Source organism: Thunnus thynnus, chromosome 4, assembly GCF_963924715.1.
Source record: "Thunnus thynnus chromosome 4, fThuThy2.1, whole genome shotgun sequence".
Lineage (NCBI taxonomy): Eukaryota > Metazoa > Chordata > Actinopteri > Scombriformes > Scombridae > Thunnus > Thunnus thynnus.
The window spans coordinates 7,397,205-7,416,122 of NC_089520.1; the positions used below are offsets into that span (position 1 = coordinate 7,397,205).

The 18,918-nt window shown below is 40.1% G+C and overlaps 1 protein-coding gene across 2 annotated transcripts in view; it reads right to left on the reverse strand.

Moving 5' to 3' along the window:
• The window catches only part of mtss1 (MTSS I-BAR domain containing 1), a 64,858-nt gene extending 46,305 nt beyond the window's left edge, over positions 1-18,553 (reverse strand). The window contains exon 1 of one of the 2 annotated variants that reach the window (XM_067586333.1): positions 17,676-18,553. In XM_067586333.1, coding sequence (XP_067442434.1) covers positions 17,676-17,747 — 72 coding nt within the window. In that variant the 5' untranslated portion in view covers positions 17,748-18,553. The remainder of the gene's footprint in view (positions 1-17,675) is intronic. The other variant, XM_067586334.1, reaches the window with a different exon arrangement.
• Between the last annotated feature and the right edge of the window lie 365 nt (positions 18,554-18,918).

Sequence of the window (18,918 nt, forward strand, 5' to 3'; positions counted from 1 at the left end):
TCATCTCAACATTTCCATGTAAAAAGGAAAGGTCACCGTATCAATAAAAGAAGACGAAGGTTGTACACAGTACGACACACGGTCACAGTTGCTGCTTCTTCTTCTACTGTAGACAAAACATTCATAGCCTTGCTACGACTAACTATTACAGGCTTCAACTTCACCAGCAAGACAAAAAATAAAGAATAAAAACAGCGGAAGAGTACGTGAACGTCCTCGACTCACAGCAAAAACACCACACGCTCCACATGGATAACAATAATTATGTCCCAAACAAACATTTTCATTATTGATTCATCAGCCAATTATTTTCTTGACAATTCGTTCGGTCTGTAAAATGTCAGAAAACAGTGAAAATTGACCTTCACAGTTTCTCAGAGCCCAAAGTGATGTCTTCAAATTTTCACACAACCCAGAAATACTCAGTTAACAATCACATAAGACAAAAAAGCTGCAGAGCTGGAACTAGATCATGTTTGGCAGTGTTACCTAAAAAATTATATAAATCCTTAAATCATCAAAACAGCTGCGGATAATTTTTATGTTGACTGACTGATCGATTGATTAACTAGGGTTGCAACTAATGATTGTTTTCATTATCGGTTAATAGATAGTCGCTTTGTCTATAATATGTCTGAAAATACTGAAAAACTGTCTTAGAGCTCAAGGTGACGTCTTCAAATGTCTCGTTTTATCCAAAAACAAGCTGTGACCGTATGGACGGTACGAACCCCTGTGGTTTGGCGGATAGAGGGGGGTGTGTCTTCTCTCCCCTCTACCACTACACAAAAGGAAAAAAAAGAGTGAGCGCCACACTCACGGGCGCTATGCCAGGCGATATGCTGTGAGAAGGCTCATGACGACCCGCATTTTGACTATGAGGACAGTGACTGACCCCCTGTGCTCGCTGCCTCCATCCTGTAATGGGCCAGCTCACACAGTTCCCTCATTTGTAGTGAGAAATACACTAAATACACACACACACACACACACAGGACAGAGGGGGTGTGTCTCCGTCTTCGTTCGACTCTGCTCAGGAGACGAGCGAGGACAAACGTGGAGACATGACGCCAGCCGCTGTGAATATCACACCGCCGGCGACGGTGATGCATTCACGGACCTCGCTGCCTCCTGTAACTTTCACCACTTTCACAAAAAAAAAAAAAAAAACAAAAAAGAAAAAAGTTGCGGTGATGACAGTAATGAGCTCAATCCCGCGGTAGGCATCACATGACCATGGTATTGCAGTATGACACAAAAACTTCAAATCCACACATCTGAGAAGCTGCGACAAGCAAATATTTGACATTTTTTCTTAACAATCGACTTATCATTGCAGCTCCATAATCAACAAATCCTTTCAGCTCTAAATCTCATCACATTTGTAAAGGTAGTTGATGGAAATTTCAATAATCTGTCATAAAACTTGTGTAATATTTTCATGGAAAAATACTGTAACTAATGAGAATAATTAGTTACAACAAAATCTACTTTGCTGATATCACCAGTAAAGCACAACATGCCTGAAAGCTGTTCAAAACCTCTATAAAAACAAAAAAAATGCTATAAATACTTTCATCTGCAGAGAAAAATATCTTCCTGACATTTAACACTTCATTTAAAGGGTAAACAACTGTTTCTATTGCTGCATTTTATAAACAGCAGCTGATTGATTATGTAATCTAAGGCTGGTTCATGCTGCAGGCTCTGACCTTGGGTTACATCTGTGACCAACAGCTGCTGGTGTGGTGCTCTGGTTATTGAATTAAAATGAAGGAAAGCCCTGCTGGGACACAGGCCTGAATCCCACTTTCTCTCTCTCTCTCTCTATTTTCTTGCACCCAGTCACCCTGTCTGTCCTCTGTCTCTGCTGCCGGTCCACCAGAGAGAGGATAATACCGATTTAACCCCTAACACCACACCATTAGCCTCTTAGCTCCAGACCGCTAAAGCTGTTAGCCGGCCCCCTGCTTTACAGCTAGCCAGGCATGCACTCCGCATGGGGCCGACAGGTTTACTAGCAGCGGGGATTTAGCGCTGCATGATGAAATACTGCAGGTGATCGGGCTGCATGCCTCTGTGAACGACTAACAGTGAGCCTAGGATAAACGGAAGACGAGGAAAATGAAAAGGAAAGGATTGCGCTCCAGAAATGTTATTGATCCCTGTAGGAAAAATAGGTTGCGGGTGGAGCAAATGTACTGAGATTTAGGAGGAAAAAAGAACATGAACTCCCGAGTTAAGTTTAACACATTCAGGGTAAAAGTCATTTTACAGCATTTGTAAGGAATGTAGTATGTTTGAGGCTGAAAGTATCGCTGGTTAATGCTTATATTGAGTGATGGTAAATTTACAGATATGACAACAATTCATAATATACTGTAATCTTTCCAAAGTCTAATCCATCCAAATAAATGCATGCAAAAATTGTCACTTCTGTACATCTCTGTCCACATATTCTTTATTGGTTTACAAGAGGTGTGACGCTACGTGTTTTGAACCGTCCGATACAAGACATCCAAGTCCAGTAGGCATCTTTCTTCTGTCAAAAACAGCTTAGGTCTACATCTTAGCATGTGCACGACATCAATTCAAAGTCGGTCAGCTGTTGTCTGTTAGCAAAAACCACGCCGGGCAGATTAGCCCCTGAATCTATGGCTCATATGACACAAATGAGAAGCATTTGGGAGCGTTATGATCTCCCGTTAAGTCCGAGCGACAATGGATAAAGAGCATTACTGACAGGGCACAAAATTAGCACCGGCCACCTGCCGAATGCTGGTAAAATGCAAGTGCAAGTAGGCTGGTAGATTTGCTTCACTCACTAGCCAAGAAAACAATGGTGATCTACTGAGTGGTTTGAGTTCACTAGCCATTTGGCCGGTGGACAAAAAAGTTTGAAATATTTGTATTTCTTTATTTGACCCTTTGCTGAATTTTCATTACCTTAATGACTGCAAGAATTATGGCCAATGAGCCACTTAAGAAAATAGCAAAAATGCTCTCTTCTGCATTTCACTGTATTCACTTTTGTACGGAAAATGCACTCAATCATGACCCCAAAACCGAGGTATGTACTCCACCACAGGGTTTGTGTACCATTACACCGTGACTCTTCCTTACTATAATGTTGGCCCTGTTTAAGAAGTGAGGTTTATTCTACTCCAGCAGTCACTGAAGGTCACACTGTGGACACGAGAGAGCCAAAAAAACGTACAATACAAAATGTCTCTTCTTCTTGTGTTTTAGTCTGTGCAGCTCTTGGAGGGCCCTTCTTGTTCCCTCGCCACTTCTCGCCTAAACTTTAAATTCTACCAGGATTTGCTGTGACTGCCAGGAATGTCACAGTCATTCGCAGACAAAATATTCCAGCAGTGGTTTAGCAGCAGCCAGAGCTGAAAAGACCACTGACAGACCAGAGTATCGGAGTCCGCTGCAGTTTGATCCTGAGAGCTTTGGAGCGGTTGTTGCTAAATTAGGGTCCTGGGGTCCCACAAGGGTCACCGGCGGTGTCCAGAAGGCTCCCCCAAGACAGCTGCCGACAAAACAGCCGTCTAACCCTCATCTGGCTGGAAAGCTACTTTTATATCTGAACTCCACCACATTTCTGTAGCTACGGAGACTAAATGTAATCAGGGTAGTGACTACAAGGCTGAAACAGTGAGTTCAATTTTGGCTTTGAAAAGAAAATTCGGCACTGAAAACAAAACCTGAACTGAAAAAGGAAATATTGGCATTGAAATACTTGTATTGGAAAAAAGTTGTATTGGTACTGAAACAAGTACTGGCACTGAAAAGAGTTCCACTAAGAAATAAAACACAGGCGTTTTTATTACAATCTTATTATGTTATTTTATTTTGATGTTTTTTGCATTATGATGTGTTTTTCAATGTCAATCTTCAGATTTTTTCTTCATGTCTTTTTTCAGTGACAGGTTTTTTTATGCTGTCATTTTTATTTTTTTAAATTCAACTTTCTGTTTTTCAATTTTAAAACTTTCTGTCACTGTTTTGGTGAAGAGAGGAGAGCCCTTGCGGGGACTGCATTACCCAGTATGCCTTGCAGTCCAACGATATCCAAGAGCAATGGCAGAGATTTTGAGCCACTGTTGTAATTTCCGCTCTAGGACTTTTGATTAAGTTTTAATATTTTTTTCAAGCGAGAAAGTAACCACGTAGCTTCCCAGTATGTGGTCAGTTTATCCAAATAACACCTCTTCGTAAATCTGCTGCAACGTTTCGGAGCTGCCGGCCCGGGTGAGACCAGACTGTCATCTCACAGCAGCAGCCGGACTCCTGCATCGTCATCCCTGGAGGAGAAAACGATCCGATAAACTGATCTGTGCAGCTCTTTGGTTGATTTACCGCTGGCTCTAATGTCTCTGCAGCATTTTTGATATATGAGATAATTCCTTTCGGAAGATAAACGTTGGTCTTGCAGATGAAATCTTACAACTGTAGCTGCCACATTAGTTTGTCTGAATTTTAAGTGAAGTTTCATGTTTTTACGGGACAGAACAATAAACAGCGCTGCCTCTCGGGCTCTATATGTACAGATATAACCACGTTTCAATACATATAAATGTATTAAAATAAACAGATCAGTCTACATTAAATTTCATTTTATTTCATCAAGCTACACAACAGAAGGACACTCAATAAAATTTAACATAGACTGATCTGTGACATTTCAGCTCAACCAGCTTAAAACTCTGTTCAGATGACTGGAAACGCTCTACATGCTCCGCTAGCACCAAAACAGTCAACTCTATTCACACACACTCTACTCTCCATGTATAGAAGATATACAGAGCTGTTATCCTATCTGCTCAGTCAGCCAGCCAGCAAGACCAGGTATATAGTTACTGCCGTCTGTGAGTGTGTGTGTGAGCGTGTGTGTGTGTGTGTGTGTGTGTGTAGTCACCTGCTATCAGCCTCTAATCCTACCATGATAATCCTGACTTGCTCTACTGACCGACAGAAAGAAAAGAGACAGAGCGCTGAAGAGAGACTGACGTGACATCAAGAGGAAAGTGAAAACACCGCCCTGTTGACCTTTCTAGACTCCAGACTGACTTAAGAAAGACCTTATTTAGTCACTCAGTCAACCAGCCAGCCAACCATTATACTGAGAGATTTCATACTAGACTGATTGTAGCTTTGGGAGATATCCGCTAAACATCTCCTAAAAATGAGTCAGGCACACACTGGGCCAATCAGTAAGATGTAAACAAACAATGTAGCGCCCCATTTAGGACAATCAGTGTCCTTTTTAAAACTCCAGAGGAGCAGACACTAGACAACTTCTGCTCGCTGTGTGAGAGTCCACTCTGACTTCATTAATGTAAGAACGAAAATAGTTTTTCAGTGCGTTAGTTTGAGACACATTAGCATGTTTTTCTACAAACACTTAAATTATTTTTTAAAAAGTTAAATAAAATAAAAGTTGAATACAACCAGCCAAATAAGAGCTGTGTCTTAAAGGGAAATTCTGGTATTTTCAACCTGGACCCTATTTTCCTATCATGATGGGGACAAAAACTTTATGGAATTGGTCCAGTACTGAGTGAGAGCGCTAATGTTTGGGGACAATTGCACCCATCAAAGTACGTCCACTAAAACTGCTTGTTTTTGCCAATCAGACTGAAAGTAAACACAGAAACTAGCTAACTGTAGCAGCATCATGGCTAACTGCATAGGGATCTATACCCGGGGACAGCTCGCCGGCTAACCAAACCACAAGCATATTCATCCGCACGGTTCATCTACATGTATGACGCTGACTTTCTGGAAGTACTGATAAAAGGTTGTGACCCCTTGATATAGCCTCATTAATCAATTATTTTCTCGATTAATCTATTAGTTGTTTGTTCCATAAAATGTCAGAAAATGGTGAAAAATGACAATTCCCAAAGCCCAAGATGCAACCGAAAATATCTTGTCTCCTAACCAACAGTCCACGAATCAAAGATATTCGGTTTACTGTCATAGAGGACTAAAGAAACCAGAAAATATTTACATTTGAGAAGCTGGAAACAGACAATTTGGACATTTGTTTCTTCAAGAATGCCTCCAGATGATGAATCAATTATCAAAATAGTTGTCGATTAATTAAATACTTTGCAACTAATCGATTACTCGCTGCAGCTCTACTCAGAAACACTGTCCTCACTGCTACTTTATTTTTTGTTGTGCCTCTTAAAAACTTGTGTTTGTGTGCGTGTGTGCAGTTTACTATACTTTCAGTTTTACCTTTGCACGTGCAGCCATGCATTCAGCTGCCAACTTGCTGCTATGTGATTATGTTTGTTAGCGTGTTATCTTCCTGATTATCCGATGACGGTTTGGGGGTGTGGGTATACTTCAGACACCAGGAGCTGAAGTATGTTTCAATGGAAACAGATTCAAAACACAAATTCCAGAGAACTGGTTTTAGAGTTCAATATCATGAAACGTTGAGACTAAAGGTTGGAACATGTAGGTCGATCAGAGATTTATACATGTACGATTTGGGGTCTAACACGTCCTTTTCAGTATCATTTCGAAAAAATGCCCCCCGAGAAGACGTCTGATCAACCAATCGGCTTGTCTGACAGATTTAGGAGGTGTATGTGTCAGCGCCTCTGCAACCCTTGACACCCCTATGTGTGTAAATCTGCAGAGACGTTATGTGCTTCTTCAAAGACGTACAGTTCCCACATACTCTCACCTGCCACTTTCACCGTGTGACAGAAAAAACAGATGATAAGAATAAGCTGCAGGTCTGTTTAAATATTCTCTTCCTCATCAGACGAATCAAATCTCCTTCACTGGGTCCTTGTGTAAACTATTGCTTTGAAAAAGCACTGATAACATGAGGTTCATTCTGAGTCTGTTTTTAATGTAGCTTACGGAACAAGCAATGTTCACAGAGTTGACTTAAGAGACTATTTCCATCTAACATGTCTTACACGGACTAATAGGTTGCTGGAAGGTCCGCTTATTGTGGAAAATATCCTGGTTTGTGATGTAGAGGAATATTGAACTCTTTTATCATAAATCACTGAGTGTCGTAGAGTGGAGAGAAGTTATTAGCCAAAAGAATTTTATGGTGCGAATTCCTCTGAAACCAGTTTGAGAGTGAAACCTGATGATTACACAAGCTTAAAGGCTGTGTGTGAACATTTCATTCCCTCCATGTCTGCGTCTCTCGTCGGGCCTGTAGGATATCATGTGCAAAAAAGTATGCGCAACAGCGTTACTCTTTATATGTTACGCATGTTCTTATTGTCAACAAATCCCGTTAAAAAGACCAAAACTAGCGATATGTTAGTCGCAATACTTTCTAAATCCCTACCCTGCTCTGTGGCTTTAAGCCCCAAACCCCACTGATTTATACTGAGGATATAAATCTGTAAAAACTGATCACAAATAAAAAAAAAAGTTTAATTTTTAAATAATCTGTAATTTCCTAAAAAACAGCTGGGAATTGTATAAACAAGAGGAAAAAGCGCATTTGTTGGGGGACTTTTCAGCAGTGGATTAATAACATTTGGTGCTCCAGTGAGTATTTCTGGCAGCGGGATGATGTATGTGGGATTGATTCAAAATAAACTACATTGTGTGTGTGTTTGTGGTTATGAAGGAACCCCTCACCCCCGTGCAACGACGTGGCTCGATGTTGTGTTTTTAATTCATTTTTGGACAACAATGGAGCTCTGTGGCAAAGAGGAATAAGATACGATCAGGCTTTTTGGGTACACAGATGATACTTGTTGGTGGGATCAACTCATTGGTTTTTGTTTTTTTTCGTGGGTTTGTGGAATAGATCGTAATCAGATTTATCCTTTTATTATGAAGCAATGATTAGAAACACAGGTTTCTCAGTTAACCAAGTGTAGTTGATTTAGAAATTTACTTCATACTTAATATGTTGCCCAAAATACATATTAAAAAAAAACACCAGTGCCCTTGCAATTATGTTTCGGACAAACACTCATCATATTGAAGTAACCGTGCTGAAGCAAGAGAGAGAGAGGGCGAGTGAGGTTGAGATTGTTCAAACAGCGAGTCGATGGTTTGTTTAAGCGCTGTGTTTGAGCAACACTGGTTGACTCAAAGAGAGAAAGACAAGATGAGAAAGTAGACGGGTAGGGTGTGTCCACGCTGGGTTAATGGTTTGTTCGGTGAAAATCTATGAGTTGAACGCGGTCGTATGAACAGTCGAAAGCCCGGCCCTTTATCTGTGAAATAATGAGGTTTTTATTGAGTGAGACAAACAGACAGAGGACAATATGGACTTTCCATTCCTCTTATCGTTCTTACATAACTCACAGTTCACTCCCTTTAGCTTTGTTGTTGTTCATCATAATGTAAGAGGTTACTATGGATCGTTCTCTTCCTGATCAGCCTGCATATAATATTTGGGATACTTAAAAGTTGTCACAAAGTTTGGTATATTTGAGAGTATGGCGAAAACTGTCATGCAGCCTGCAGTAAGACTGAGGAGTAAAGAAGTGACAGAGCTCAATCATTCATTTCTCTGCACCTTTCTTCCCCTCCCCCTCTTCTTCTCTACAGCAGAAGTCATCTTAGGGCAGATAGGGTGGACACCACTAACTGAGGCGTGGCTGTCTCTACATCACCAGACAGAAAGGTTAACAGCCGGTCGACAGACATAAATCAAATTCATACAGCTTCTCATTCTTGACCAACTACAGGTCCAAGAGACTTTCTGGAGGTGTTTCATGATCTCCTGAACACAGACAAGCACATATATTCCCCATGACATGATGTACTTAGGTGGCCAAGACCACAGATAATTGTACAATTCTACAAAGGGTTGACAGTAGAAAGACAACAGGAAATGAGACGAAACAAAGACAAGGAATAAAAAAACAACAAAGGCCCACAGGCAGACTCAAACAAGCGTCTTCCTTCGACTTTGCCATCAGTTACAACGAGTTCCAGTGTGTCATCAGTTCTTGAGATGTGTCCGAAATAGCAAAGTTTCCTTTGGATAACGGTTTCCACAAGTATTGGTTTCATGCCAGTCTTTTCTAGGATGAAATCATTGAATTTCCTTTCAATGTACGATATCCTGAGGATCAATCTGTATGTCCACATCTCAACTGGTGTCAACGTCTTCTCATCGGCTACTTTAAGGGTCCGTGTCTCACAGCCATATCAGGCTACCGGCCAGACGAGACTCTTGAGGAGGCGTATCTTGGTGCCAGTGCTCACACAGATCTATCTTTCCATATGTTTCCAGAGTTTGGTAGCGCTTCTGTTATCCTTCGCCTTACTTCCTTGCTGCGTTTATCTGTGTCACTCACATTTGTTCGATCTTGTCATTTCCTATTTAGATGTCAGCTTGAACTGCACTTACTTGCTTACCACCATAACAACAACAACAACATTGTCGAGTAGTGCTTGTAGGTCTTCTTCTGTTGTGGCTAGCAGGGCTGTTTCATCTGCGTATCTCAAGTTACTGATGGTTCTTCCTCCTACTTTAATGCCGGTATTGTCTGAAATTGCCAGTCTCATGATCATCTCTGTGTAGATGTTGAAAAGGTGTGGAGAAAGGATGCGGCCTTGGCGGACTCCTTTCCCATTGCAGAATGATTCAGTCTCGCCAGATGTGGTCCGAAGTAGCATTAACCTCAATTTCTGCAACTCTTCAAATATTTTCCAGTATTTTAAACACAGTTTTGGTCCTGAAAATAAGAATGATGGTGTTCTTCACTTCCTATTGTAGCATTTTTTGAGATGAAGCCATTTCTTTTACTTGCCAATTATTTGGGATTATTCCATATATGCATTGTATATGGGGTTTCCAATCACCATATGTTCAAATCCTGTTCATGAATTAAACATGTGAATGAATAATTCTAAACATGTGAATGAATAATTCTGCTTCTTGTTTCTTCCTTCTCATTTGTCTTTTTGCCAGTGTTGCCATGGGTTCCTGTTGGCGGGGAGAAGAGGAAGTAAACGGCAGCTGATCACCACGTGACTTCTGTCTATTTCTGTTTCTTTGCATATCATTTGTGTATATCATATTTGTATCTCTTTGTACCCGGTCTTGTCGGTCGGTCTTATACTGATCATGCTTCGCTGTATGAGTTGTTCCTTTCAATATTCATCCATCGATATTTACATATAACTACAACACATGAATAAAAATCCACTGCATATATATATATATATAATCTAAATATATTTGGATATTGTTTTGTCCCATTACTAAAATTCTTGAACAATACTAGAAAAAAGTGCCAGTAAAATTCAGCAAAACCTTTAAAAATGCTTAACCCAAGTCCACATGATACATTCTCAATTAATAAAAACAAACTTGTATTTCTTCCAACACCAAGCAGAAACAATCATAAACCAGCAACCATTCATAAAATTGTGGTAAAAAAACAAAACAAACAACAACACTCAACACTAGAAATAATAATTCTCATTTTGCCTTAAAAATTCCAAACCATCCCCTAAAAAAAACAGCCTTCGGCACTTCCTAACCCCTAGATTCTCAATCTTTCATTCATAAAATTCTCACAGACTTAACAACTTTAATTCTTAAAACCACCAACTGGAGAAATACTACCCTCATTTTTTTTAAATGTGGTGTATATTTAGGTTGTCAGTGTGTGTGTGTGTGTATATGTGTGTGCGTTAGTGTGAGATAAATCCACACCCTCTATTGAGCTGCACTTATCCATAACGCCTCATCACCTCCATCTCTCTCTACCTGTCGACACACGTCCATCCATTCCTCCGCCCACCCCTTCCACACACACACACTTGTAAACTTTCCATAAACTCTCTGGCTGCGTCCCAGTTCAGAAGCTGGATCCTCCACAGTCTGCAGTTCTGTTCTAGACCGAACGCATCATCAGCATCAGAACGGGTCGGCGAGGATTGTCTGATCTCCTTCAAGTGAAACAGAGACATGCGGCCTTGTTTGGAGTTTAGAGAACATTGCACCCATATGTGATAGTTGAACATGTCATTCCAAAACCATGGGCATCAATCTGCTGCTATAAAAGACTTCTGGTTTCAGGCTTTCCACAAGATTTTGGAACCTCGCTGCTGGGATTTGCTCCCATTCAGTCAAAAGAGCATTGGCGCGGCATCCAACACTGCTGTTGGATGATAAGGCCTGGCTAACAGTCGGCGTTCCAGTTGATCTGAAAGGTGCCGGGTGGGGTTGAGGTCATAGCTCTGTGCGGGCCAGTCAAGTTCTTCCACACCAAACTGGGAAATTGGGCCTCCCCCCAAAAACTTTCACCACAAAGTTGGAAGCACGATGTGGACTATAGTACACTTTTGTTTTATTAGACAAGTGTTTCTTGTTCAGGTGTTGGTCAACTCCTCTGTTTGTTCTTGTTGGCAGACAGTACATGTTGTTAAGCGCTGGGTGTAACTGATAAACAGACGTTATCTGGATATAGTCAACAGTTATCTGTCACACTATCAAATATCATAACTCATATAAAACTTGTTTGGTATTTTGAGGAACTTAATTAACCGTTTGGTTGCAAATTTCTGGTGATAAAGTTGAAATGATTGAACTAGGGCTGCAACTAATGATTATTTTCAGTCTCTTGGTCTTGTTTTGTCCTGACAAACAGTCCAAAACTCAAAAGATATACAGTTTACTGTCATAGAAGGCTAAAGAAACAAGAAATTATCCACAATTAAGAAGCTGGTACAAGAAAATTTTTTTATTTTTTCTTTAAAAAGTGACTCAAAACAATTGATCAAATATCAAAATAGTGGTCAATTAATTTTCTGTCCTATTCTGACTATTTTATTAAACTTTGTAATTTTGGATTGAACTAAGATTCAACCCCTGAAATGGGACACAGACTCTCAGGATTTCAAAATGACACATTAACATTTTAATATCATGACAGATTACCTTAATGTATGTATATTTACATAATTTGTTCACACTTCCTCCCTCGCTGAGTCTTCCCTTTTTTTTCCTTCATCCTCCTCTTCTCTTCCTTCTTTCTCTCCTCCTTCCACCTCTCTTCCAGCTCCTTTCTTCTTTCCTCTTCGCCCCCATTAGTCCTCTCTTCCTTCCCTATCGCCTCCCTCTTATTTCTTTTACTACCTCATCCCTCCTTCCTCCCTAACGGCTAACGGCTAACGACCAGAGCAGACGTACTTGTGTGTATTTTGTTAATGTTTGTCTATCAGTTTAGCAGCGAGGTGTGTGTCCACGCCTACGTTCACCTGAGGCTGCCTATTTTCCTGTCAACAGTGAGACTTCTCTGAAATCGACCGCTCCCACACTCCCACTCTCTCTCTCTCACACACACACACACACACACACACACACACACATAATTACCAGGAACTATAAAACTTTCATATCAGTGATGTGACTAAAGGTTTGATGGCATCACATCATATTACGGCCTGCAGTTTAGGGTGTGTTTTTGTATATATGAGTGTGTATTGTGCATTCGGGTTAAAATAACCTCTCTATGGGAAAAAAAACAGCATTTTTCTCTCCACAAATACACAAAGCTAATTATATATAGACAATGCTGATTATAAAACACAGTACTGTAGTTATAATCATTGTTTACTATAGTGTGTGTGTGTGTGTGTGTGTGTGTGTGTGTGTGTATGCACAAAAGCTGGTCATGGCCAGTGCTTGCTCTTGAAAGATACTTGCTATTCTACACACACACACACACACACACACACACACACACACACACACACACAGTTGCACACACACACACAGTTGCTTCACTCATTCCCAGTTCACCTTCAGTACACTGTGGAGGATGGATAACATGTACACATGCACACACACACAGGTTTTCACTCTATACACCCAGGGTAAAGGAGGGCAGGTCAAACTGTTGTTTTGAGCGTCATTTTCCTTTAAAGTCAACAGCTAACAAGGAGAATAAATTTAATACTCAAACACTAATTGAATCCTCGTGAAGCAGTGAATTACATTATATGAGCTGGTGGACGACGGAGGGAGAAAAAACAAAAAAAAAAAAACAAAAAACAAATGGAGGCAGAGAGCAGAAGGAAGAAGGGAGCAGATGGAGACACATGGTAGTGACTGAAGAGGAAGAGAGAGAGAGAGAGAGAAAACATGAAAGAGAAGGGGGACGCACCGAGCCTGTCAGCGTATCAGGATGGAGGGATAGACGAGAGCGGAGAGGAGGATTTGGGAAGGTCGATGGCTCATAATGTCACTCCTGATATAGCTGAGTCGGAAATCAATAAGCTGTCTGTCTCTCTCTCTAGCCGAACTTAAAGGTCCCATGAAGCTGTTAAAAGGGTGACATGTCTCTGTAGTAGCTGTGATAAAACTGGAAGATCATTTTGTGTTGTTTTAAATAGGAGTTATCTCATAGTACGGATGCTAAAGTCTCCTCTGCAGCCACTATTTGTGTGTTTCCTGCCAAAATATCCTTTTTGTGCAGGTTAAAATAATTCAATTTTCAATATACAGACATTTGAAACTGTTGAGAATGATCAGCTTTGCAACCAGATGCAACTCATGTGCTCCTCTCTGCAGAAACACAAACCTCTATCAATTGTCAATGTGTGCATTCATGTATAAATATGTACACTTACCTCATGACTCGCCTAACGCTTCCTCCTCAGACATTCACTCATATTCCAAACATACACTGAAATAAAGAGGACCGTCTCTACAGTCAACACCTACATTATCATTACTCAAAAAAACATCTGAAAACGACTCTAATTATGGATTTTAATGTAAAAACTTCTATGTAAATTGTACATTTCTATCAATTTTCTATTACTGCTATTGATATTTATATATATGAGGTATCTTCATAAGCTATTTTTTAGGCTTCCAACCTCACATTGTTCAAACTTTTTTTTTTTTAATTCTTACTGTCTTTTTATAAATCTGTGCAAATAAACTAAAAGTTAAAAATAAAAATAGATTTATCGCCCAGCCCTCGGATGGAACATAACAGATCTACTGCTGGGTAAAACAAGCCCACACTCACAGCTCTGGGAGCTCGTCCACACTAAGCCGACTAAATCTGAAATATTTTTCCCCCCTTCTTTCCTCTGTTTTTGCTCTTCCAGTCCATGCTACGCCAAGACTGTTCTCACCCAAAAAAACTGAGCTTCTCCAAAAAGATGATAAATCTGAAAACTAGAGCTGCTACGATGAAGACTTCACGGTGGGCTCTGAGAAATCATGAATACCGTTCTTTCACATTTCATAGACTAAACGATGAGCACGATTCAGTCTGTGCTGTACAGTGTTTAGGTTGGATATCTTGCGGAAATTGGTGTCGTAACAATAATAAAAATCAGCAGCTTTACTTAAAATGGGGCACGATTAATTGGCAAAATGACCTACAATCTGCAAAAAGCTTCTATGTCTTCATGTCTACTAACTGATTCAAAGTGTGAGCACTTCACAAGCGTGTTATAATGCCCTGGGGAGAGATTTATCTCAGCAGCATCTCTCTACTTAATTAGACATGACTTCTATGTGTGTGCATGTGTGTGTATGTGTGTGTGTGCATGTGTGTGTGTGTGTGTGTGTGTGTGCGTGTGTGTGGCATATGGCAGGAGTGCCCCCATTGGTTCTGTGCCATGTTGGTAGAAAACCAGGATATGATACCACAAGCTCTGAATCACACACACACACACTCAACCATGACCATCCTTCTTCCCTGTTATCTGACAGTGACTCATACGTACTGCTCACTGTTCACACCACAGGATGTCTGCAAGTTCCATCACGTTAAACTGATTTAAAACTTCACAATCGAATGAGAACTTCCTCGTTTTCCTTCGAGTTTTCATGTTACAGAGATCGAACCTGTGGCCTCGCAGGTAAAAAAAAGCGTAGTCGCTCATAATGGCAAGGTGACCTTCCTGTCAGAGAGAGAGAGAGGGGGGGGCGGGGGGGGGGGTCTGTTTGAATCAGGATCCGGGTGAAAGTTGAAGGTTTTGGTTGCTTATTGTTCAGAAATAAAATCTTACTATGAAACTGTGAATACTGTGAGCCATGTGAAGATCCACTCTTACACAATACGCCCCTATCTTTGACGTCTGAATCATCATCCGTGGTTTGATAAGTCACAATGATTTCCACATAAGACAATGTGTCAAACAATAAAGCCGCATAGCTGAGGGTTCAGGAAGACAAGCAGCAACGGCTCATGTGACTTTTACTTCAACAACAAGGGAAGAGATAGAAGCCTTCTCGTTTTTTGTTTGTTTTTTTTTTTTTAAATATGATATATGAAAATGTAAATCTACTACTACGAACAATACAAGATATGAACATGAAGCCTTCTGAACGATGACAAACATTAAATAAAGTAGCGTGTGTTGTGAGCAGACCTGTATTTTTGACATTTAGCTTCAATGAGGAGCTGCAACGATCGGTCGAGTGTCAAAAAAATTAATCAGCAACTATCGATAATCAATCCATCGTTTCAGTCATTTTTCAAGCAAAAATGCCCAAACATCTGATGGTTCCAGCTTCTCAAACGTGCCGATTTTCTGTTTTTTCCTTTTCCTGTATGACACTTAATTTAATACTTTAACATTTTAGATTGTTAGTCAGACAAAACAAGCAAACTGAAGACATTACTGTGGCCACTGAGAAACAGAAAATGCCATTTTTTCACTGTTTTATAGACTAAACTATGAATTGACTAATCAAGAAATTAATCAGCAGACTAATCATTAATGAAAATAATCATTAGTTGCAGCTCTTCACCACTGACTAATTCATTTTTATATATTACATTATCCTACAGTATTTGTTTGGCATCATTTTACTGAAATTTCTTGTTACTTTAATGGTTTTGAATCACTGTATAAGAAAAAAATACAAAAATGTTATTATAGTTTTAGCTTATTAAATGTGAATATTTTTATTGATAGTAAATTGAATATCTTTAGGTTAGGGACTATCAATCAAGACAAAACAACACATTTGAGGTCGCACTTAAGGCTTTTGGAAACAGTGATTGACATTTTATAGATCAAACAGTTAATCAAGATAATAATCAGCCCATTGCTAATGAAAATAATCGTTAGTTTCAGCCATAATGGCCTGTAAAAAAGAATCAGGTTCTGTTCAGTGCAGAAACTGGAGCTCTAACTCCTATTTTGAGCAAAAAGATGCATTCAGAGCCGACTGGAAAACAGAGTCTGCTAACGACGAACATCTGAGAGCAGTGAAACGCAGACAGACAGTCAGGCAGCAAAGGGTAGCCTGCTTAACAAACATCAAAGAGCACACAGCTGGTAAAATCCACCCCCATCCAGCCCTGTTACCCTCTCAGATGGCCCACTTCCAGTTTTAACCTCTGCTCATTCATTACCCAATCAACATCACCACTACTCATATCCACTCATTCCAAATCCAGTCATTAATAACCAATAATTCGAGGTTTTTAAGTATCTCAAGCTTACTCATTAATTTCTGGGAGGGTTTTTTTTTTAATTTCACCCAGTTTTAGAATGATTACAGCATTATTTTCAGCCATGACACAACCAGTCTATAAAGTTTGAGGTTATGACAACCGCAGCGAGAAGAAAAGATGTAAACATGGATATTACAGAGTATTTGAGGAAGTGTAAACGATGAGTGAAGCAATGCAGGAAGATCCTCATTAAGAATGAATGGAGCTGCCAACACAGGGCCCCTCTCTCATCCTCCTTTAACACAATCTTCTCCTTTAAATGCTGCCGTGTGTTCGCTAGATATCACTAATTAGGTGATGTGGGCGACTATTACAAGAAAATGTGAGCACGACTGCGTTATGTAAAGAAAACGTAGAGAGAGTGAGGTGAATGGGAGCCGAGTGTACCAAAATTAATTAAAGGACGGGTTCACAGTTTTTCAAGTCTGTCTTAAAACAACAGTCAGGAGCCCAAATGAACATTGAAATGGGTTTTTTCTTGCTGTAATCATTCCTCCTGTTCATATTGACCATTTGAAGATCCCTTCATAATGCAATTACAATGTAAGTGATGGGGGACAAAATCCACAGTCCTCCTTCTGTGCAAAAATGTATTTAAAAGTTTATCTGAAGCTAATATGAAGCTTCAGCCACCGAATGAGTCAAATCAAGTAGATATCTTTCAATGTTACAGTCTTTTTAGTGCCAAAGTCCCTCTTTTTATGACTATTATACTTCCACCACAGCTCAACAGGGAAACACAAGGAAGGAATTTGATGCTTAAGAGTGTAAATATGGCAGATATCCACTTGATATGACTAACTCAGACTGCTGAAGCCTCATATAAGCGTCAGATAATCTTGTGAATGCATTTTTGCACAAAATGACTGAATCACTTCTATTGAAAGCACATTTGAAAGGGATCTTTTAATGGTCAGTATGAAAAGGAGGAATGATTACAGCAAGAAAAAAAAACTATTTCAATGTTCATTTGGGGACCTGACTGTTGTTACAAGACAGACTTGAAAAATTGTGAACCTATCCTTTAAGTAAATATAGTAAAATAGTGCAAAAATAATGCAGAAACATGAAAATATTCTGAACTTGAATACAAATTTCATGCAAATAAACACAATTATCACAATCTATGAGGCAAAAATAATAAAGAAAATTAGAACAATGCATTATGACAATCTGGAGGTGTTATAAAAGTTAATGAAATGTTATTTTTTTTACCTTCATGTCGTTCATGATGAGCTGGAAGAGCCCTCCCAAGGCGCTGCATTCCTTCTCTATACCCGCATCCATTTTTCCACAGGCTGGAAAAATCCTCCTCTACTTCCACACGCAAACTTTTTACCTCCCCCCCAAAAAAAACTAAAAAAAAAAAAAACTTCCAGCCAAGTTTTGAAATACTCCAACAGAAGAATCAATAGAGGCCTTTTTATTTAATAAGGGGGGGGGGAGAGTTACAACACCCGGAGGGCAAAGTCCAAGTTAAAAAAACAACCAAAAGCAGCAATGGAAAAGGAGGAAAAAACGAGGAAAACACACACACACACAGAGGAGTAAAATCCAGGTCGGAGGAGCTCTAACGTTAGGCTTTTAGTCAGCCGATGCTACCAGCCGGCCAACTTGATACACGTCCGAAAAAACACCACATCATGACTGAATCATGGAGCGGACTGTCTGGAAAATGTCTGACAGTGTTTTTAAAGTTGAGCCCCAGCTCAGTTTTAGTCTCTGGTAAAAGGGAAACACGGCTAACCGCAGCTAGCTAACTAGGCTAGCTAGGTTAGCGTCAACTCCGCTAGCAACCTGTGACTGCGTGTGTGTGTATGTGTGTACGTATGTGTGTATGTATGAGTGTGTGTGCGTGTATGTGTGTGTGTATGTGTATGTGTGTGTGTGTGTCGTGATCAATCAGTTCGCCTAAATAAATCGATACGGCTCTTATCTGGTGTCCAGCTCCGGATTTAAATCCCCCAGTCGTTGTTTTCAGAAGAGTATCCGAGTGATTTCACGCTGTTTTCTCCCAGCCGTTTTTCCTCCGGTGTCTCCGGCGGGAGTCCCGACCTAAAGTGAGCGAGCGCGTCCAGAACAGCGCGTGAAGGCAGCAGGAATGACGAACCACACATCCGGGGAAGAGTTTCACAATAACAGCCTGGCTCCTTCATACAGGCTGGTGGAAAGTAACCAAGTCCATTTACTGAAGTACTGAACTTAAAGGTGCAGTGTGTGGGATTTAGTTAACCGACTTGGCAGAAATAGAATATAATATCAATATGTATGTTTTAATTAGTGTGTAATCACCTGAAAATAAGAATTGTTGTGTTTTCGTTACCTTGGAGTGAGCCCTTTATATCTATATAGAGAGTGGGTCCTCTTCCATGGAGCCCACCATGTTGCACTACCATGTGTCTACAATAGCCCAGAATGGACAAACCAAACACTGGCTCTAGAGAGGGTCTTTTGTGTT